General features: G+C 46.1%; 1 protein-coding gene and 1 pseudogene across 1 annotated transcript in view; one reads left to right on the top strand and one right to left on the bottom strand.

The window, feature by feature from the left end:
* Positions 1–2,459: 2,459 nt before the first annotated feature.
* The window catches only part of Plaat5 (phospholipase A and acyltransferase 5), a 28,354-nt gene continuing 7,288 nt past the window's right edge, over positions 2,460–23,525 (bottom strand). The window contains exons 4-6 of the mRNA XM_057778987.1: positions 7,288–7,396; positions 3,605–3,867; positions 2,460–2,594 (exon numbers count right to left, since the gene is read on the bottom strand). Coding sequence (XP_057634970.1) covers positions 2,502–2,594; positions 3,605–3,867; positions 7,288–7,396 — 465 coding nt within the window. The 3' untranslated portion in view covers positions 2,460–2,501. The remainder of the gene's footprint in view (positions 2,595–3,604; positions 3,868–7,287; positions 7,397–23,525) is intronic.
* Positions 15,043–17,292, top strand: LOC130879231 (proteasome activator complex subunit 1-like; annotated as a pseudogene).

The raw sequence follows: 23,525 nt of genomic DNA on the forward strand, positions 1-23,525 counted from the left end.
GTGGAGATCAGTGGACTTACATGTTTCGAATAATCATCTGAAATCAGTCAGAATGGAAATTTCAATTTTTCTGGCAATTATTAATTATAAGTTTTTAATAATATTATTGGTTATGCTTTAAACTGAAGATTTTTAAACTGTGAGGAACAAAGTTGACACATGTGATGGTCAGGGTCAACTGACAATTTGACAAAATCTAGAATCACCTAGAGATGGGTCTCTGAGCATGGCTGGAAGGGATGCTCTTAACTGAGTTCAGGACAATCCACCCTGAATGAGGCCAGCACCATTCTACAGGCTAGCTCTGGATTGGACAAATGAAGGGGGACTGAGTGGCAGCCGTGCACCCATTCACTCACTGTTCTTCTATTCTGACTACAGACATAACGTGCCCGGCTCCCTCAAGTTCCTCACACGTGCTTCCTTGCCCTGGAGGATCGTGACCTGGGACTGTCAAATAATTAAGTTCACAATCGCTTTTGTTGAGTTGTTCTTGTCTGAGTATTTTAGCAAAGCAACAAGAACAGACTCTAACACAGAAATCGGTACCAAGAGTGGGCTCCCTGCTGTGATAAACCTCGCCATGTGGTTCTTCCCATCTTTTGAAGTGTTTTACAGCTAGAATGTGGGAGTTGGAATTTGGTGTTAGAAAATCCTTAGAGGCTGGAAGCAGAGCTTAGTGATCAGTTCTGATGGGATCATAGAAGAGGAGAATGCTGAGAAAAAAATGCCTGGTTCCAGCAAAAGTTGGGAGCATGGGGGTGGGGTGGGAGGAGGAGGAGAGAGAAGGGAGAAGGGGAGGATTGGGGAGAGCTTGGGGGAGTGGGATGGTTGAAATGGAGGAAGGCGGATATGGGAGCCTGGAAGAAGATATCTTAATTAAGGGAGCCATTTTAGGGTTGGCAAGAGACTTGGCTCTAGAGGGGTTCCCAGGTGTCCATGGGGATGTCCCCAGCTAGGTCCTTGGGCAGTAGAGGAGAGGGTGCCTGAACTGACCTTGTCCCATAGCCACATTGATGAATATCTTGAATATCACCATTGAAACTTCATCTGGTAGTGGATGGAGATAGAGACAGAGACCCACATCAGAGCACTGGACTGAGCTCCCAAGGTCCAGTTGAAGAGCAGAAGGAGGGAGAAGATGAGCAAGGAAGTCAGGATCGCAAGGGGTTGGTCCACCCACTGAGACTGTGTGACTGATCTAATGGGAGCTCACTAAAGCCAGCTGGACTGAGACTGAAAAAGCATGGGATCAAACCGGTCTCTCCGAACGTGACTAAAAATGGGGGCTGACTGAGAAGCCAATGATAATGGCACTGGGTTTTGTCTCTACCGCATGTACTGGCTTTTGGGGATCCTAGTCTATTTGGATGCACACCTTCCTAGGCCTGGATTGAGGCGGGAGGGCCTTGAACTTCCCACAGGGCAAGGTACCCTGCCCTCTCTTAGGACTTGAGGGGGAGAAGGGAGGGTAAGCGGGGGAGCGGGAGGGAAATGGGAGGAGGGGAGGAGGTGGAAATTTTGAATGGTATTATTTATAATAAATAAATAAAATGACGGCTCCAAGGACTCTGTCAAGAACTGAGCTTGGGACCATTTGTGTCATATTTGGGACAAGGATCTGGCTTCATCCTGCCCACGTCCTGAGAACCTGAGTGAAGATGAACTGAAACATTATGGACTAGTTTGTTTGACAGAGGGCATGTTTGCACAGGAGAGTGTCAGGATGGTGCTGAGAGGTAACTGAGGCTGTTAAAGAGATAATAGATAATATATAATTAATTCTTTTAATTTTTAAGCATGTGAATGAATTTGTGTCTGTGTGTGGGTATGTGCTGGTGCACACAGAGGCCAGAGAACAATGTTAGAGTTGGAAGCTGTTGTGAGCCACCAGCATGGTGCTGGGAACCAAACTGAGGACCTCTACAGGAGCAGCAGGTGCACTTAACCACTGAGCCACCTCTCCAGTCAGATTAAGGCTCAGTTGGCTCTAAATAGTGAGCAACAGCTTTCCTTGGTGTCCCTCCCCTCCCCCAAACGGCACAATGGCTCTGACACTTATCCCAGGACTGGGATAAGCAGAAGATGGTAGAGACATCTGAGGACACTAGAAAGAACCCCTGGGGAGAGGTTTTCATTTCTGGAAATGTTCAAAAGGAGTTTCCAGAATGTTTCTGATGATTTCCCACTGCCACAGAATGAACTTGGCCTTAGAAACAAGGGTATAAGATTAAACAGATGCATGAAATACCCTCAACAGTGCCTGGCACATAACAAGATTCACAACCCGTTATCAGATCCTCCCCTGCTGAGCGTGTGAGGGTCTACACCAGCTGTAGTGGACAGATGTCGGAGGGGGTTACTGAGCCAACTCCAGTCTCCCAGACACTCACAGTCTTCATAAACAGGGCCACTGAGAGACGAAGGCGTAAGGGAAGAAAGGCGCAGGTTTGCTCTGCCGCTGTCAGTGGCCCTTCCTGCGCTCAGAATCCGCAGCAGCTTCAAGCAGTTATAGACTTGGGTCTTATGCTGTCCACCACTGCAGAGATGACAGCACCTGCAGCCTTCGCTCCCTCCACCAGGGCATGCTCCACCTGAAAAGCACAGTGGTTCATGGGACAGTGGGTACCAATCTCAGGCTAGCCCCCACCTCTGCTCCTACCCCTCCCATCTCCTTCAGGACCCAGCCGTCCTAGAGTCTTTTCCTCTAGGAGGGGACCACTTATGCTATCCTGCATCTCCAACATCCCTAAAGTTTCCAGAGACCCAGCAAAGGAGGCATCCGAAGACAGGCACCCAAGGCAAGGCAGGCTCCCTTTCCCCTGGCCATGGACCAGGAGCCGTTCGACATAGGATCGGCCTCCAGAGTAGTGCATGATGCAAGGGTCTCTCCATAGGAGAGGCTGAAGCCACTGAGGCACTCATTTAAAAAGGGACTCTGAAAGCCAGGGAGGGAAACTCACCTGGGCACAACTGCACGTGAATCGGTATTCACACTTAGTTCAATCCCGTGGCTCCTGGGCACACAGGTCTTCAGAGGACCTCTTAGTGTGCCCTGTATTTGCAGGCAACTGCTCATGGGATGGGAGATCCTTCATACTACAGCCTGCCAAGCTTCTAGCACAAAGTCTCACAAGAACAGAACCCAGGCAAGTCGAGGATACAGAGTGGAGAGGAGGATGCAGGAAAACAAAGTAGACAGAGGGAAGGGAGCATGCTCTAAGAGGCAAATAACAGGAAGATTTGACCCCACTCTGTGCAGGGAAGATAAAAATCACAGGCAAGGCAAAAATCAGAAAATGATGTCCCACCTTTAACCCTTGGGGTTTTTTTTTAATTATTTTACATATCTAAAAGGAGCTGCACATTCCCTCTGCTCATATAGTAAAGGTCAACTATTAATGAGAGCAGTTTAAATTGTTAAATTTGGGTTTCCGGGCTCTTTCACGTGTGTTGTATGTCGTATGTTATCACTGGCCTGTCTGAGCTAGGCAGGTAATAAGACAAGAGCTGGAAGATGGCACACCTATGCCTAGCACCAAAGGTAGTCCAACAAAGCCCAACAAAGCACAGTGAGGAGCCACTGGGGGCACTCGGAACGCACCTGCTGGCTCCTGGGCACACCGTATCTAAGGTCGTTGACGAAGTGCTCACAGTTCCCCTCAATCAGGCTATACTGCACTATCTTGTTGATCATGTTTTTTGTGCGCTGGATGATCTTGTCCACGGGGAGGGGCAGATATGTCCCATCCAGCTTGTTGTTGATCTTCCAAGAGCAGCCATGCAGCACGTCCTCCAGTCGGCTATACTTCACCACAGCACGGTTGCTGAAGATAGAAGTGATGCTGCCCACCTCAAACTCCTCACCTGGGGAGCAAGGACAAAAGGAAAGCCCCGAGGAATAAGGGGTCAGGATACGCAAGACCTTTTGTAAGCCGCTTCCCATGAAGTTCTTAATCAAACCACCAATTTAAAGCATGGCAGAGGAGAAATTGGATTAAATGTACCATAGAGGACCAGCTTTCCTGAGAGATGCTTTTCAGGGGGATGACTGGAGGGGGTGCACTGTGGGTGGGAGGGGTGCACGTGTGCTGGTGTGGGTGCCTGTGTGGAGACCAGAAGTCAGGGTCAATTGTCTTCCTTAATCACTCTCCAGATCTCCAAAAGCTCACCTGTTGGCTAGACAGGCCGGCCAATGGGCTCTGGGAATCACCTGTCTCTGCCATAAACAGATTTTTCATGAGCGCTGGGGATCTGTACTCAGAATCTCTTGCTTGTGCAGGAAGCACAATACCAACTGAGGCAGGCCCCACCCAAGAAATCTCACCTGAGTTACATGCTCTGTTCACCTACAGAAGAATCTCTCATTAGTAACTCTGAAAATGCTTTATCACACAGCCCTGGACTAGACTGCACTGGCCTGACCCTGTCTTAGAAGCTGAGTCTTGTTTCCCAAGAAGATGTCAGTAATCTCCACCCTCTATGTCACCCCTGGGTAAGGCTCTGTCATGTGCATGATAACAGTGGTTCCATAACATGCCTTCCTCTGCAAGGGAATAGTGAAGTCACGTATGTGGATCTCTGGTGCCTGCTCTACCATCATCCACTCGGAGCCAGTGGCGTTTGTTACCACCAAGGAGGGACTCAGGAGCTTCGGGAAAAAACATTTAAAGGTGCTACATTCTCTCACACTCAGTGTTTAGAAGACATAGAAACTCCAAGAGCATCAGGAACCTGTCTGAGGCCACATGGGTAGACATTAAATACCACCTACAAGAGATGATTTTCAGTATTCTCATCAAAAAGAAATGATAGGGCTGGGGGCTGCTTAGTGGATAGAGCATTTGCCCACAAGCATGAAGATAAAAGTTCATATCCTCAGAACACACAGGAAAGCCTGGCAAGAATGGAGGTCATCTGTAACCCCAATCCTTGGGAGGGAGAAATGAAGACCCCAAAATTGGTAAGCTGTAAGGTCCAGCTAGAGAGTGATCAAGAAAGACACCTGATATCAAGGTGTCTGTTGGCATGGTGTGCTGTAGGGTAATCCTTCTTATACAGTAAATATGTATTACTCTCATTAGTTAACAATAAAGCTGTTTGGCCTATAGCAAGGCAGGATAAAGTTATGTGGACAAACTGAGGACTGGGATGAGGAGGGCAGAGTTGAGAGAGATGCCAGTGAGCTGCCCAAGAAGCAAGATGTTAGAGTAATGTGGGTTCCCCTCTGTATGCTGTGATTATGTTTTATTGTCATTGATTAATAAAGGAGTAGCTTTTGGCCAATGGCTTAATGGAGTAAAGCCAGGCAGAAAATCCAAACAGAGATGTAGAAAGAGAGTAGGCGGAGTCAACAAGATGCCATGTAGCCACCTGAGGAGACAGATGGAACATTACCGTTAGGCCACAACCACATGGCAATACACTAATTAATAGAAATGGGTTAATTTAAGATATAAGAGTTAGCTAGAAATATGCATAAGCTATTGGCCAAACAGTGTTGCGATTAATACAGTTTCTGTGTGATTATTTTAGGCCTGGACAGCCAGGAAACATACAAGCAACCTCTGCCTACACTAGAGGACCGGTAAAGCCATGAGCCACATGGAAATATATAGATTAATAGAAATGGGTTAATTTAAATATAAGAGCTAGTTTGTAATGACTGAGCTATTGGTCAAGCATTTTGTAATTAATATAAGCTTCTATGTGTTTATTTGGGATCGGACAATCAGGACAAAAGAAAAACTCTGCCTACATTTACAATGATGACATTTCAGACCTCCACATGTGAGTGCAAGAAAACATGCATACACACAGAGACCATTATATGCACTTACACATACAAAGAAAAAAAAACATTAGATGAGATGGATATGCCAACCACCTGTTTGTGGTCATTGCACATCGCAAAGCACTCTGAATCATACCGTATCTCACAAACATCTACCATTATTGTATCAATTAAGGATACGACATTTTAAAAGGCTATTTCTCTACAGGAGCCATCTGGATGGTTGCACACAGTACATGTGTCTCTAAGATTTCCAAGAGCAAAAACAATAAAATAATTTAAAAAATTAAAAAGTCCCTTATTCTATTCCTATGTGTCCCAAGAAAATCTACTGATTTCACAAAAATTATTTTACCTCCATTAACAGCCCTACATTGCCCCTGCAGTGACCACAGAGAGGGGAGCGTTATGGGCCCACTGTCAGCATGAACAGGCACAGAGATGACAGAATTTACCTTAGGGAAGGAGCTAGTGGGGGAGGGTTAGCCATTGCTAACCATCTCTTTAGCTATACAAGCAGGGTGTCTGGACACAGGCTGCAGGAAAAGGTGGAGATGGCTTTTTTATACCATGCTTTAGTGTTTTTACTTATCCTTTGAAGATTTCATACAATGTATTTTGATCATCTTTCTCCTCCCTCAGCTCCTCCCAGATCCTTCCCCTCGCCTCTTTGATTAGGCTCCTAGACAGAGAATGGAGACAGGAAGTGGATGGGGTTGAAAAGAGAAGAGGAAAAGGACCCTGCTCTGCAGGAAGGTCCTGCCAAGGTCAGGGTTGGAGCCCAAGGGAAAGCTCACAGGAATCAAAGCTGAAAATCAAAGACCTTGGCAGTGCCCTTCTGTGATTCCACTTTGAGCCAGCAAGAGCAACATGGGACACTTTGAAAGACATCAAATCGCCCCTCCCCATCCCCCACTGCACTCCCAGGACCAGAACCCTGAGGCGGCCACTGTGAGCAATGGTTCCAGACCACGTTCAATTGTAAGATGTTTCACGTTCCTCTGCGGTCTCCCTCTGTTTCCGCCATCTGGTCCCTCACCAAATCTCCACTTCACTTTAATGAGCCCCACGCCCAATCAAAACCGTAGGACATGAAATAAGGACCAGGTGAACATTTAGGTAAGGCAGCCTAGAGCACACTGGAACAGCAGGAAGACAAAGGCAGGAAGGTGACAAAAGATGACAAGGAAGCGGGAAGCGGCAGTTAGGAAAAGTAGGAAACAAGCGACACGTGAGCTTCTGCCCTCCGCGGTGTCTTTAGAAACATGATGAAGGATGCTAAATGATTGACATCAGAAACAGAGGTCGAGGGGACTTTAGGGACACTCTACACCCCTGTCATTCTTAACGCTGGACACGTGTGCTTACTAATAAATAAATGTCCAGGAATGTTTGGTGCTAAGAGGCAACGACTGAGTACCTCAGTGATTGATTAGCCTCTGTTGATTTTGCTAACTTCCATAGCAGTATCTCAATAGCATGTCCACTCTTACTTGGAGGAGCCAGGTGGACCACACAATCATCTTCTACGTAGATGGCCCAATGTTCATAGCCAATTCGAAAAATCTCAATGAGGTCTCCGGGTCTGGGTCTTGGTTTCTCCTATGATAGGAAGAAAGAGAGAGAAAAACTGAACATGTCCAAGGAATTCCAGAGCCACAGCTCAGCCTGTATGTAGGCCACCTCACTGTGGCCCATCGCTTGACAGAAATCCAACCTGAACCCTCTTCACCAGAAGACCACAAATGTCCCCTTTTCTGACATAATACCAGGTTGTCTGAGTTGGTGATCAGTGTGTGGACTCTCAGCTCTGAATGCACCAATACATTCCCTGCAGTCCCTGTGGCACATGCTGTTAACTCCTATCACTTCTCCTTGGGAGTGACATATTAAGCTTTCAAAGTAGTGGGTGCTGGAGAATCACTGCAAGAGGAAGGAGCCTTGAGCAGCGTTAGGGGTGGACAGGCAGGATGCTGATCACTACTGGGGTGCGTAAAATTCTGCCTTGGCTCAGAGTCCTCAGCACCATCCACATTGCAGTCCTGGCCTGGGGCAGAGCTCTCTGCAGCATGCCTAATATCATGACCACTGTCTAAAGACCTGCCACCCTTACTGACAGTCTGACTCCCTCTGCAAGTCCCCTAGGTGGCTCACTAGCAGAATCACCAGGGAACCTGTTATCAGATGACTTCAATCACATGATGTGGGATTCCCCTCTGTATACTGTGAATGCCATTGGTTAATAAAGAAACTGGCTTTGCCTGATAGGGTAGAGTAGAGCTAGGTGGGGAAAACTAAACTGAATGCTGAGAGAAGGAAGGCAGAGTCAGAGGAGAAGCCATGGTGCCATTGCCAGAGACAGATACGCTGCAACCTTGCCAATAGGACACGAGCCTCATGGTAAAGTATAAAATAATGGAGATGGGTTAAATTAATATGTAAGAGTTAGCCAATAAGAAGCTAGAGCTAATGGGCCAAGCAGTGATTTAATTAGTACAGTTTCTGTGTGGTTATTTTGGGGCTGAGCAGCTGGGAACAAACAAGCAGCCTTACTACAACAATCACAACTCTCCAACAAAGTCTGAACCTCCCCCAAAAGTGTGTCCTTCCCTGAGGACGTTCCCTCAGTCCTCAGAGGCCCTACAGTCCTCACACTTCACAGACAAAACTTTCATCAGTTTCGTAATACTTAAAACTCCTCCAGTTCAACCTACTGTGTGGCTCCTGCCTCCTGACTGGACCCAGAATGCTGATGCACTGTCTCTCAAAGAGGCCCAGAGGAGAAAGAATGCTCACCTGACAAGGTCTGTGTGTGTTTCCGTGTGTATTTGTGTGTGAATGTGTATATGTGTGAGTGTGTCTAGGTGTCTATCTATATGTGTGTGAGTAGGTGTGAGGGTAAGTATGTGTGAGCTGCGAGTGTGCAACTGTGTGTGTGTGTGAATTGTGAGTGTATGTATGAGCATGTGAAAGCATAGGATTGGAGATCAACTGGGGTTGTGAGTGTGTGAGTGTGTATAAATGTGTGTGTGTGTGCGTGCACGTGTGTGTGTGCTTCAGGAAGAGAATGAACATATCCATGAAGCGTAAGTACAACTTTACAAATATGAGGAGCATACGCCTTTCATCCCAGCATTCAGAAAGCAGAGGCGGGCGGATCTCTGTGAGTCTGGGGCCAGCCTGGTCTACAGAGCTAGTTTTAGGACAGCCAAGGCAATGCAAAGAAACCCTGTCTCAAAAATAAAAATATGAGGAGCATCCAGGTCATTAAAAATTATTTATTAGAGGCCAGTGAGGTGGCTCATCGAGTTAAGGCTCTTGTCCCCAAGTCACATGACCTGAGCTCAATCCCCAGAACATATACAGTGAAAGGAGAGAACAAGCACCCACACGTTTTGATGGAGGAATTACTTTCATTTAATAAAGAAACTGCCTTGGCCCATTTATAGGCCAGCCCTTAGGTGGGTGGAGTAAACAGAACAGAATGCTGGGAGAAAGAAGCCGAGTGAGGAGTCGCCATGATTCTCCCACTCCAGACAGACGCAGGTTAAGATCTTCCCTGGTAAGCCAACTCTTTGTGCTACACAGAGTATTAGAAATGGGTTAGATCAATATGTAAGAGCTAGCCAATAAGAGGCTGTAGCTAATGGGCCAGGCAGTGATTAAAAGAATACAGTTTCCATGTAATTATTTCGGGGCATAAGCTAACCTTGCGGGCGGCTGGGTGCTGGGGACGCAGCCCTGCCATCCATATTACAACAGAGTGGCACCCAACGTGCTAATGAACTCCACATAAAACCTGAGAGGGCTTAAAAAGGACACAGAGAGAATTTAAGACAGATTTTTGCTGTTTGTGGGTTGCGTGCGGCAAAGAAATTGTCCTGACTCAGCAACAGGAAAAAACTGGCTGTTTTAAAATGCCGGCTTCTTGGGCTGTGCTGCCATCGCGATCTCTGTCTGGCTCCTGCGGGAGACAGAGCTTTTGAATGGATCATTTCGAGTAAAGTGCTACGGCTTGCTTGGTGGCAATGTGGACTGCTGTGTGCCTGGAACTGTGTGTGGCTCAGAGGCACCAAATGGCTCTGATGCAGGAGCAGCTCAGCTCCCCCATGCTGAACTGTGCTGGTCTCAGGCAGAAACTACCGTAATTACCATAATAACAGCGCAGTTAAGGTTTCGACTGGGCAGGACACAGGCGGTACCATAATACCTCTAAATGGTGCAACTTAGGTTTTTAAGAAGTGCTTAACATTTTAAAAAATGCTCCTGGATAGTAAAAAAATTACAGACTCACAATAGAACAGATTTCAGACATAGAAGATCTATAAATGAGTCACAGTGTTGGATGAGTATACGTAGGCTTGAGAGAAAAAAAAATATAGAGAAAAAATAAAGTTAATGCCCTTAAAAAAAGGGGGATAAAGTCTTTAAAGAGACAGAGTACAGATAGTTATAGATTAAAAGAAATAAAGAAAAATAAGCCACGTAAAAATGGAAAATTCACAGAGAGTCTGGATTCTTTGTATTATTGTGTTTTCTTTAAAATTTTTGACTGTAAAGGAGCTAAGTGCAGAGAGACATTTCATTATATGGGCTGCCAAGCTAAACCAGAATGGATACAAGGGTATTATGATTTCAGAATATGGGTCTAAGGATATGATGCTTTGGAGAGGGTGTTCTTTTGTTTTCACAGAGGATGAGACTCTGTGGATTGCATCTATCCCAATATGGTATGATAGACCACGCCCTCCTGAAAGGTTGCTGTGAACACCTTCAGAAAATTACTTCATTCAACTGCCGACTGAGATGACCCTGACACACAGGTTACACCATGAAAGATCTGAATACAGCGCCCCCATTCAGCAGGAAGCAGTTTGGAGAAAAAAACTGCGCCCATGTTCCCAAATATGGTTTATAAATGTTCTTTTACATTTAAAGGGGGATATGATATAGATATAAATAATTTGCATTGGTATAGATTTTAAGGTCAATTTTGTTATATGTATATGTATTTCTGATCTTGATTAAGGTATTGTGATTGTGTAGTTCATTTAAAAATGTAATGTATAATTGGAAAATATAGGTTGCTAATGGATAATCATAAATAATAGTCAAGCTTGTAGTCACATTAGTTAGATTTTCTAGATATACAGAGATATATTTCAATTAGGCATTCTTCATATCTTTCAAAGACTGCAGAATATGGCATTTAAAATATTTTAATAACTTAGGGCTTTTCATGACAATGAGACACGTCTGTTCCTGGCAGCACCAATCTACTTCAAGAGGAAGATGGGCACCGAAGAGGCTCCTTATGGAGTTTGATAGCCATTTGGGCAAGAAACTGCTCTTGCCTGGACTGATGCATAAACTGGATGCAAAGAACCCGCAGAGAGAGGACTGCTGAACTTGCCTGAAGGTGAGATGGTCTTTTGGGGTTCCTGACTCATGAAAGAGTCTGCGAGACATTCTGCAGGACACAGCAGATAGTGACTGAACTGTCTTTGGAATTTCCTGCTTCATGAAAATGTGTCTGCTGGATACTATGGGCCTGTAGGCCGAAGATGGATGCCCCAACGGTACAAAAGAACTTTGGGTGACTGTCCAGGCAGCGAGATGTCTCTGTCATTTCTAAAGTTTGAAGTTTCTTATTTCTTGTTTACTTAGGTAATATTATATCCTTCTGGAGTCTTTGATGGAGTTGAAGAATGGTTAGTTATAGTTTTCCTTACTTATGATAAAAGATAAAATAGATATAAATATTGTAACTGTAATTCTTGCTTGATAACCGTTTTGTTATATGTAATTTTACTATGTTAAAGTTAAAGCCTTTCTTTTTTGTTTAAACAAAAAAAGGGGAAATGATGGAGGAATTACTTTCATTTAATAAAGAAACTGCCTTGGCCCATTTATAGGCCAGCCCTTAGGTGGGTGGAGTAAACAGAACAGAATGCTGGGAGAAAGAAGCCAAGTGAGGAGTCGCCATGATTCTCCCACTCCAGACAGACGCAGGTTAAGATCTTCCCTGGTAAGCCAACTCTTTGTGCTACACAGAATATTAGAAATGGGTTAGATCAATATGTAAGAGCTAGCCAATAAGAGGCTGTAGCTAATGGGCCAGGCAGTGATTAAAAGAATACAGTTTCCATGTAATTATTTCGGGGCATAAGCTAACCATGCGGGCGGCTGGGTGCTGGGGACACAGCCCTGCCGTCCATATTACAACAACGTTTGTCCTCTGATTGTCACATATGTACTGTGGCATACAGACACACACACACGTGAACATGAACACACACACGCATGCACATGGACATATACACATGAACATACATCAAATAAACTTGTATTAAAAAATAATACAAGTTGGGTGTGCTGGTACATGTCTTTAATCCCAGCATTCAGGAGGCAAAGGCAGGTGGAACCCTGTGAATTCAAGGTCAGACTGGTGTATAGAGTGCAGTTGTTCTCAACCTGTGGGTCATGACCCTTTAGGGGTCAAACGATCCTTTCACAGGGTTTGCCTAAGACCCTCTGCATATCAGATATTTACATTGCAATTCATAACCATAGCAGAATTAAAGTTATGAAATAACAACAGAAATAATTTTATGGTTGGGGGTCACTACAACATGAGGATCTATATTAAGGGTCAAAGCATTAGGGAAGTTAAGAAGTACTGGCATAGTGAATTCCAGGATAGCTGGGGTTACCTAGAGAGACCATCTCAGAATATCAAAAAAATTAATAATAGAAGTAAAAATGTGTATTAGTCACTTAATCCATGCCAACTATTGCTGTACTGGGCATTAAGGATGCAGATCAGTCTGGAACAGTTCATAACAGTGGAGGCAGAGAAATATTAAGGATGTTCACTGGTGTGTCTAGGGAAATGTGCAAAGGAAGGTGAAGGGCAATTGGGCAGATAAGTGAATACGAGTGTGTGTGCACACATGCGTGCAGCATATGTGTGCCTGCTGACATTACACAAATACCTGCGGTTCCATGTACACATAACACACATGTACCCCAATGTGTACCCAGTAAGCTTCCCCAGTAATTGATTTCCTGCAATCACCAAAATTCCTTTATCCTTTCTATTCCAATAACGAGCTCTTAAACATAAGATTTCTTTTAAAGAAACAATCTTTTTATTTTACATATCAATCCCAGTTTCCTCTCTCTCCCCTTCTCCCGCTCCCTCCACCTTCCTCCTACCCTACCCCCCTCTCCATTCCTCAGAGGAGAGGGTGAGGCCTCCCATGGCAACAAAGTCTGTCATGTCACTTGAGGAAAACCCAAGCCCTCCTCTCTGTATCTAGGCTGAGCACGGCATCCCTCCATAGGGAACGGGCTCTAAAAAGCCAGTTCAAACTCTAGGGGTAAACGCTGGTCCCACAGCCAGAGGCCCCACAGGCTGCCCAAGTCACGCACCTGTCACCAAACATCAGAGGACCCAGTTCGGTCCCATGCACACTCCCCGCGTCAGTCCAGAGTCAGGGAGCTCCCACTAGCTGGGGCCATCTGTTTCTGTGGGTTTCCCCATCATGATCTTGACACCTTTGCTCATAATATCACTCCTCCCTCTCTACGACTGAACTCTAGGAGCTTGGCCCGGTGCTTAGCTGTGGATCTCTGCATCTGCTTCCATGAGTTACTGGATGAAGGTTCTATGATGACAGGTAACCAGCCTACAGTCCACAACCCCAGAGAAGCCAGGAAACAGGGACCCTCAGAGAGACATACATGGATCCCCCAGGAAAGGAGAAATAGACAAGATCCCCTGAGTAAATTGGGAGTGTAGAGGGAAGGGAGAAAGGAAGTAAGAAGGGAAGGGAGGAGGGGGAGAACATGAGGGATCAGGAAGGACAGAGAGGGAGAGCAAAGAAAGAGATAGCTTCATTGAGGAAGCCATTATGGGGTTAGCAAGAAACGTGGCACCAGGGAAATCCCCAGGAATCCACAAGAATGACCCCAGCTAAGAATCTAAGCAGTAGTGGAGAGGGTGCCTGAACTGCCCTTCCCTGTAAGCAGATTTATGACTACCTCAACATAAGATTTCTAACCTAAGCTCTTTTTCCTGGACAACTTCCCTGCCCGCTAAGAGTATCAGCGAGTGGTCCTGGGAGAGAGGCTTGTTCACTGCTGTCCAGACTAGGAAGTCAGAATCAAGAGAAGTGTGAGCTACCGGATGTTCCTAGTCAGAGTCAAGAGAAGTGTGAGCTCCCAGATGTTCCTATCCACAGCTCCTGTTGTAGGAGGCCGCCTGTTTGTTCCCAGCTGCTCAGCCCCAAAATAGTCCCAAGAGAATGTTGATCACTAAAGACACTCCACTTGGAGTTTGTTTTCTTTTTAGCACAATTGACCTTTAGGCAAGGAACTGCCCAGGCATCGACCACTGACAAAGCACATGGTGTCCGGACTGGATAAGCAGGACACAAGGGAAGGACTGCCAAACCTTGTCAAGACAGGGTGAGACGGTTCTAAAAATTTTCCTGCCTCTGAAAATGGTCAGTTACACTAGGCCTTAGCCAAAGTTGGTTGCTTAAAGTTTGAAAGACATCAAATCGCCCCTCCCCATCCCCCACTGCACTCCCAGGACCAGAACCCTGAGGCGGCCACTGTGAGCAATGGTTCCAGACCACGTTCAATTGTAAGATGTTTCACGTTCCTCTGCGGTCTCCCTGTTTTCGCCATCTGGTCCCTCACCAAATCTCCACTTCATTTTAATGAGCCCCATGCCCAATCAAAACCGCAGGATATGAAATAAGGACCAGGTGAACATTTAGGTAAGGCAGCCTAGAGCACACTGGAACAGCAGGAAGGTGACAAAAGATGACAAGGAATTAGGTGATTGCTCAGGTAGCCAATTGTCTCTGTCATATACTGCTCGCTTTGAAAGCTGCTTGATTGCACTTCCTGCCTACTCAAGTAATATTATCTCCCTTCTCAGGCCTTCGATGGGGTTGAGGATTAAATAGTCCTAATTACCTTCCTCTTATGATTTAGCCAAGCTATTTTCATTACAACACTTAGACTCTTTAGAATAGAATGTTTATTAAACATTTAGCATATGTTCCTTGCTTAATATTGTTTATGCTGGTTGTAATCCTAATTTTATACTTGATATCTGTTCCTAGTATATAGTTTTGTATTGGGTCTGGAACTCTCTTATTTAGACAAAAGGGGGAGGTGATGGGGAACCTCCGTCAGCCAATGACCTTTAAGGGGTGGGATCAAGTTAGGGCATGACTTTTTGGGTACCTGGAGAAAAGCACCTGGCGATCCAGGGTGTTCTCTCTCTCTCTCTCTCTCTCTCTCTCTCTCTCTCTCTCTCTCTCTCTCTCCTCTTTCTCTCTGTCTCTCTCTGTGGTTTCCACGCTACACAGCTGAGCTTGGACTTCTCATTCCTGAGCTGGAAAGATGCTCAGCCATCTGCTCTAGTAGAGGACCTGGATTTGGTTCCCAGCACCCACATCAGGTGACTCCCAACTGCAGCCCCAATTCCAGGGTATCTGACACTTCTTCATACATCTATTTTCATTTGTCCCTTTTGCCCAGTCCCTCTCCTGACCCCAGGCTGGGTCTCTTCCTTCCACTAAGTCAGTCCCAACTTCTGCTTTTTCATACATGTATCCATTGCCCTCAATGGATCTCTTACACACACGCGCACACACACACAGAGAGAGAGAGAGAGAGAGAGAGTTTTAAATCTAGGTTTTGCACATGAAACGTGGTACAGAATTCATCTTTCTAAGTCTGGCTTGTTTCTCTTCACACGATGATTTTTAGTGACATCCATTTTCCCTTTTCTGGATTCTGATCCTCCTCACCTAGGGCTATAGGTTGTTACTGATTGTCTAGTGACTCACACAGATCATTTCTGTATCTACTTAAGATTTCTTCTCCCCAGCATCTCGTTTCTTTTAGGCCTGACTTCTGAGCTCAGCATCACCCAATGGTCCACCCATGACTGTGGCCACACCTTAAGCCAGAAAAGCTTTGTCTTTTATGGATGGGTCTCCGCATGACTTGGAGAAGTCACTCAAAGTTACAAAAGTGCTTAGGTCTTTGTCAGCTTCTGCCCTCTGTACTCACGAGCCCTACTGTTTACTCAGCAGTAACAGACTCACCAGGGTCCTGGGTCCCCCCAAATGCGTGGCCAGCCTTGCACACACCTTCCAGTGCAGCTGAGATGTGGCCTTCTCAAGGTCCTCTTGAGCTATCCCTCACAGCACAGTTCTGGTTGGTTAGTTTGGCTACTGCTTACCCCAGTCAGTACTGTAACCCTGGGCCGTGCTTCTGTGCCACTGAAATAACCATTGCCTTCGGCAGCACCACTGGCAACGGGATCTCCCACATTGTGCTCCCTCTGCGGCCACGGTCCAGACCCTCTAGTGACCCAACCAGCCAGGGCACTCTGAAGCACAACAGACTTCACTGTCTTTTCAGAGGGTCTGAGATCCAGAGTCCATCCTGAATTTTAATATTTCTCAGTGTGAGAACTGGAGAGATGGCTCAGCAATTAAGAGCACTTTCTACTGTTTCAAAGATCCAGGTTCAGTTCCCAGCATCCACATGGTGGCCCACAACTGGCTATAACTCCTGTTCCCTCTTCTGGCATCCCTGGGCATGGAAGCATTTACAAGGGCATAGACACACATGCAGACAATCGTATACATAAAAATAACATCTTTTCCCGCTGCCCACTCCAGACTCTTCGTGCGGCGCTTAGCCCCCCGTCCGCTCCGACCATAGCCACACTGAGGGTCCATCCTGAAGCCCAAGCCAAGGTGGATGTGTTCCGCGAAGACTTGTGTAGCAAGACAGAAAACCTGCTTGGGAGCTATTTTCCCAAGAAGATCGCAGAGCTGGATGCATTCTTAAAGGAGCCAGATCTCAATGAAGCCAACCTGGGCAGTCTGAAGGCTCCACTGGACATCCCCATACCTGATCCAGTCAAGGAGAAAGAGAAGGAGGAGCAGAAGAAACAACAGGAGAAGGAAGAGAAGGATGAGAAGAAGAGGGGGAAGATGAAGAAAAAGGTCCTCCCTGTGGCCCAGTCAACTGCAATGAGAAGATTGTGGTCCTCCTGCAGCGCCTAAAGCCTGAGATCAAGGATGTCATTGAGCAACTCAATCTGGTCACTACCTGGCTGCAACCACAGACACCTCGGATAGAGGATGGGAATAACTTTGGAGTGGCTGTCCAGGAGAAGGTGTTTGAGCTGATGACCAGCCTTCACACCAAGCTGGAGGGCTCCCACACTCAAATCTCTAAGTACTTCTCAGAGAGGGGCGACGCAGTGGCCAAAGCAGCCAAACAGCCCCACGTGGGTGATTATCGGCAGCTGGTGCACAAGCTGGGCGAGGCAGAGTACCAGGACATCCGGCTGATGGTCATGGAGATCCGTAATGCTTACGCTGTATTATATGACATCATCCTGAAGAATTTCGAGAAGCTCAAGAAATGGAGAAATGAAGGGAATGATCTATTGAGCCCCCTCTCTCATTCCGTGATGGGGTACAATAGAGACCTTCATGCTCTTCATCAGAATTATAGATTGTACCCAATCTTCTTCCTGCTGAGGTTCCCCCTTACTCTGCCTCCCAAACACAATAAATATATGGTTGCCCAACAAAAAAAAAATAATAATAACATCTTTTATTAAACATACTTTGTTCACAGGGCTGGAGCTGGCTCAGCAGTAAGAACACTTGTGCTCACAGAGAACCCAGCTTCAACTCACAGCACCCACACAGATACTCACGACCATCCATAACTCCAGTTTCAGGGGATCCAATGCCCTCTTCTGACCTCAAATACCAGTTACACAGACTTACAAGCAGGCAAAACAACCATACACATAAAATAAAATCAATGACTTTTTTTAATTAAAAAGAAATGCCTACAGTGTGTTGCAAGCTTTCAGTCAGATTTTCAGGGCCTTTAACACACCATCTGGGCAGTTCCTCCAAGCTTTGGCTTTGTGGGAAGAGGATGAGCCGAGACCTGGGCATCTGTCCCACAGACCCCACTCTCTGGAAGGATTCCTTTTTCTAGCACAAGGCACACAGGCTATACCACAATACTTCTCCAAAGAAACTGAAGCTGAAGAATACAAAGAGCTAGCAAGTCCCAGACAGTCTATGCCAGTCAGTTTCTTGAAAGGATATTTCATTTGTATTTTAGTAAATAAAGCTTGCCTACAGACCAGGCAGTGGTAACACACACCTTTAATCCCAGTAGCCACACTAGTTTGCCAGAGAAACCGTGGGGGATGGGAGGTAGTGGTACAGGCCTCTAATCCCAGTCCTAGAGAGGAACATAAAACAAAGGAAAAGGCTCAGGACACAGTCTCTTCTGAGGTAGAGGAAAGAGCCAGTGTCTGGCTGGCTTGCTTTTCTGACCTTCAGGTTGAACCCCAATATCTGTCTCTGGGTTTTTATTAATCATGCTACAGTTCCTAACAGAGCCTGCTCTCCTTTTCTGACTGAAGGGGAAACGCTATGACAAGTTACTGCCACTAGAGGGCGGCCCAAACCAGGTTTCAAATCCAGAAAGCAGACCCCGTAGTAAACTTAAAAATGGATTTCAAGGTCTCCCTCAAATCCCTCCCCTCCGAGCTCAGGGAACCTGGTGAAAGAGGAAGAAAGCAGGTAAGAGCCAAGAGGGTATGGAGGACAACAGGAAAACGAGGCCCTCTAAATCAGCTGAGCAAAGATCATATGAACTCACAGAGACTGAAGCAGCCAGCACAGGGCCAACAACAAACAGGCCTGCACCAACCAGGTCGTTCGTGTGTGTGTGTGTGTGTGTGTGTGTGTGTGTGTCTGTGTGTGTGTCTGTGTGTGTCTGTGTGTGTCTGTGTGTGTGTCTGTGTGTGTCTGTGTCTGTGTGTGTCTGTGTGTCTGTGTCTGTGTGTCTGTGTGTGTGTCTGTGTGTCTGTGTCTGTGTGTGTGTGTGTGTCTGTGTGTCTGTGTCTGTGTGTGTGTCTGTGTCTGTGTGTGTGTGTGTGTCTGTGTGTGCAGGCCTGCACTAGGTCGTGTGTATGTCTGTGTGTGTCTGTGTGTGTGTCTGTGTGTGTCTGTGTGTGTGTGTTCAGAAAGGCAGGCCTCCCATGGGTATCTACAAAGCATGGCACACCAAGCTGAGGCAGGACCAAGCTCCTCCCCTGCATCAAGGCTGGAACATTCCACATTCCAGCATGTGGAACAGGTTCTTCCTCTGCGTGTGTATTATTGCTTTCGGTTTAGTGTTTTTATTGGCCTCCTCAGTGTGGGAAAGAATGGGTCTCTGCTTCCGTGCCTTCTCTTGGAGTTGTTTTCCTTTTGTTGGTTTGCCTTGTCCAACTTTCCATGTGATAGGTTTGGGGGATTTGTTTTATCTTACTATATTTTATTCTGTTATATTTTGTTATTATCCCTTAGAAGACTGTTCTTTTCTTTGTTTGTTTATTTGTTTGTTTTTCGAGACAGGGTTTCTCTGTAGCTACGGAGCCTGGCCTGGAACTAGCTCTTGTAAACCAGGCTGGTCTCGAACTCACAAAGATCCACCTGTCTCTGCCTCCCGAGTGCTGGGATTAAAGGCGTGCGCCACCACCGCTCAGCCGACTGTTCTTTTCTAATGAGAGACCAAAAGGAAGTGGATTCAGATGGGAGGGAAGGTGGGAAGGAACTAGGAGGAGCAGAGGGAAGGAAAATTGTAATCAGGATAGAGTATATGAGAAAAGAATCTATTTTTAATAAAAGGGGAAAATTTTTTTTAAAGATCCCATAAAAATGGACTTCAAGATCCATGACCTCCCCTTAAGTCCAATTACAGAGTTTGATGTGGGATTCCCCTCTGTATACTGTGAATACCATTAGTTAATAAAGTTGTTTTGGACCTGTGATAGGGTAGAGCAGAGCGAGGCAGGGAAAACCAAACTGAATGCTGGGAGAAAGGAGGCAGAGCCAGAGAGAAGTCGTGTAGCCCCGCTGGAGCCGGACGGAACTTTACCCAATTAGCCATAGCCACGTGGCAATACACAGATTACTAGAAATGGGTTAAATTAAGATGTAAGAGTTAGCCAATAAGAAGCTAGAGCTGATGGGCCAAGCAGTGATTTAGTTAATACAGTTTCTGTGTGGTTATTTTGGGACTGAGCAGCCGGGAACAAACAAGCTGCCTCTTCCTACAACAAGAGTTGTTGGTTACCTCCGAGGTATGTGTGCCAGCCACTATTAGACCCCTAGGATTATCATATGATGCACATTACCATGGCTCATAGGCATCACAGCTGATTAGGACTGTTGGTGGCTTCCCTCATTTAAAAGCTTGTGTGGTGCCTTCTGGTACAATAAAAACCAATCCTTTTCAGGGAGGAGGCTTTCAAGTCAGATCTTCAATGCAACCCTACAACTGCCAATTTGCTAAACCAGTATAATCACTAACCACATTCCAAATATAATTATACCCACAGATAAGTGTTCTCATCCCTCACTGAGGAAAGTAATCTTTTCAACAGAAGGAAACCACAACTGATTAAAATGTAGACTTGTAGAGCCCTGTCCCAACAGACAAATCTACAACACAGGTCCTGCACCTGATGCTCAGAATCATAAAGTCTCACCAACATGGCTGCTTAAACAGGACCTGAACAAAGAGGGCAGCAATAGACAAACTAATGCGGAAGAGGAAAACCCCAGAAACCTCAGCCCAGACAAAGAACTACAGCAACTGAGGAACGTTGCGATAGAGAGAACGCATCTTCCCCAGGGAAGAGCACCCAAGAGAATTCACTATGCAGTACCAAATGGTCACCCCTGAAAATGTACATACAAGTAACATTATACAGACTAAGCAGATTGTGTTTATATATTTATGAATGAATGTCTATACATCTCTATAACAAGAATTAAAGAAAAAGAGGTCATGAGTTTGAGAGAGCAGGAGCAGTACATGGAAGGGCTTAAGGGAGGAAAGAGGAGGAAATGACGTGATGATATTATAATCTCAAAAATAAAAAATATAATAAACCGCACACATAAATGGATTTCATTTTCCTTAGTTCTAGGACAGAAAGAGAGATGTGCAGATGTAACCCCTTCCTAAAGCTCAGGAGGGTATACGAAGGGAGCAAGGGGGCATGAAGTGAGGAGCGTGAAGAGTGATAAGGCGACAGGCTGCGAGAACAGCCTGTACGGGATGATCCGGAGGTGTGGAGAGGCCAGAAGAGGGACCTGGGTCTCCTGCAACTAGAGTGTTACAGGCAGTTGTGAGTCACTTAGTATGGGCTCTGGAAAATGAACCTGGGTCCTCTACAAGAGCAAGTGCTCTCAACCCCTGAGCCATCTTTCGAGCCCAGATAACGGAGTTTTTAAATGTCAGTAAGGAAGTATAGATTTCTAATATTTTTATATTCATCTTTTTAAAAAAATCAACACGAGTTCAAAACTTTCATATACATGTGCAGGTGAAGAATTGAATTGCTTTTAATCCTATGCAAGTTGTTAACTCAAGGGTTTTCTATTTTTCGCTTTGCACATTAATAAGAGGAGAACTTATTGGATGCAATGTACTTGAGTGGACATATATACACTAAGCTAAGGCCATGCCCATTTGTGTGTGTGTGTAATACAGAAGACACTTTGGGCCCATTTTCATTGATAACACAGCCTAAAGGCCATCAAATCTAAGTCTTGGCACTGTACAGGAAAGAGGAAGAAGAGGGGGAAGAAGTGACGACGGGAGGGGGTGAGAAGACAGTGGAAGAAGGGGAGGGGAAAGGAGGGAGCAACAAAAGGAGAACGGAGGGAAGAGGCCACCATGTCACCAGCAGATGAAGAAGGAGCACACACATAAAGACAGGCATGGGAGGTCAACACAATCAACCTCTGCTGTCTCTGGCCCTGATCAGGTAGGGAGGCTGATGACGGTGGTGTGGGGCACCACCCCCACCACCTCCCCAGGTAAGCTATGGTATCACCTCTAAACCACCCACCGGCTCAATATCACTGTACACAAGCACAGACCTGCTCACAGACTAAGAGTCCTGCCCAATGACACTTCCCCTCCCCTCTATCCAGACTATTGAGCCAGCGGGTGCCACAGATGCTCTCTCTAGGAACCCACTTCCCTGCCGACAAAACACCACAACTTTCTAGGCAACCAGACTGTTGCATTCGCATTGGTGACATAATACCATGGCAGCAAGCAGTAAGGATCCCAAAAGACCTTTCCTGGAACAGATGCCCAGATGCCAACAGCACAGCTTGGTGGTTCAGCGCACTCTCTGTCCTTCCAGAAGACCCAGGCTTGGTTCCCAGCATTCCCGCGGCAGCTGACAACTACCTGCAGCTCCAGTTCAGGGTGTCTAACATACTCCTCTAGCCTAGACAGGCACTGCATGAGTGTGGCGCACATAGATACAGGCAAGAAGCCCTCATGCTCATCAACCAATAAGAAGTTTGCTTGAGCTTGGGGGAGATGCTTTCATTTACAAATTTGTCACTGGACAGTCTAGCAAAGTAGAAAACTAAACGACATTCACACAGACTTGAGAGTCATCTGGAGTTATTCACGCTGAATGCAAGGTCCCATCATCCCCTCTCCGTATTCTCTCATTCCCCAGTTTTTTGTGAAAAGCAGGAACTCACATCTACCTTCCAGCGGCCTCCAACACCAACCAACACTCCAATGTTCAATTTCTTACCCTGACTTTGACTCCACCCCACTCAGGAATCCACTGTAATTTCAACCCTCTTCAGCCATCTGCTGTTTATTTCCTTTGCTTAGGATGCAGCCCAGATCTGGCCCTTCTCCCAGAAACAGGCACCCAAAGAGAAAAATCAGTCATCTGTAAGGTGCCCAGATCCTGAAAGCATAAATCAAGTAGGCATAGAGCAAGGACGTGGGTGGAAAGTTTGTTCCTGCCTGGGGCAGGTGGTGAGAGCCAGACCACAAAGTAGGAGCGCCACTTTCGACTGTAGAGGAGCCGAATGCAAGGCACGCCGACTCTTCAGTGGTGTGTGACCAGACACCAGAGCAGCCATGGGCGCCTGAGAGAAGAAAATCATCACTTAGGACTGTAAGAGGAAGCTTCCAAAAGAGACAGACAGAGAGATGGAGGATGTGGGCAGGAGTGGGGGGGGGGGGGGGAGGGAAGCTGCATCTGTGTTAAGGATTCTAGAAGGCCAAATGAGGAAACTTGATGGTTTTGGAGACTTAGAATGTAAATTAGAGTCAAATTATCTTGGGATATTTTCAGTCCCTTTGAAAGCTATCCACTGCCCAGCGCAGTGTCTGACCTAACATCCTTTTATCAAAATCTCACAATGTATTCTTAACAGAACACTAGCCTTCCCCAATCCAAACGCTGAGACTGCACCAGATAGCAGCTGAAACCTGAGGGAGAGTGTTCCCAGCTTCGCTGTAACTGCTTGCCCAAGGGCCCTACCACCATCTGGGAAATGTGTTCTTTTCTTTGTTTGGCCACTAATAAAACCTCATGTAAGCTCTTCCTCCTTCAGTAGAACACAGTGTTTGAGGAACCTGAGTCTGTGTTTCCATACCAGGAGCTCACATACTTGACTCCAGAAAAACCTCTTATTCCCTCTGAGGCCAAACTTGTGCACGTGTATTTATGGTAATGATGGGAACATGCTCCGCACCCTCCCCCTAACCAAGGTGACACCTCAGTAATAAAACCTGGAGGCTGAAGCATTGACAGGACACAAAGGAATTTGCA

Source organism: Chionomys nivalis, chromosome 8 (genome assembly GCF_950005125.1).
Source record: "Chionomys nivalis chromosome 8, mChiNiv1.1, whole genome shotgun sequence".
Lineage (NCBI taxonomy): Eukaryota > Metazoa > Chordata > Mammalia > Rodentia > Cricetidae > Chionomys > Chionomys nivalis.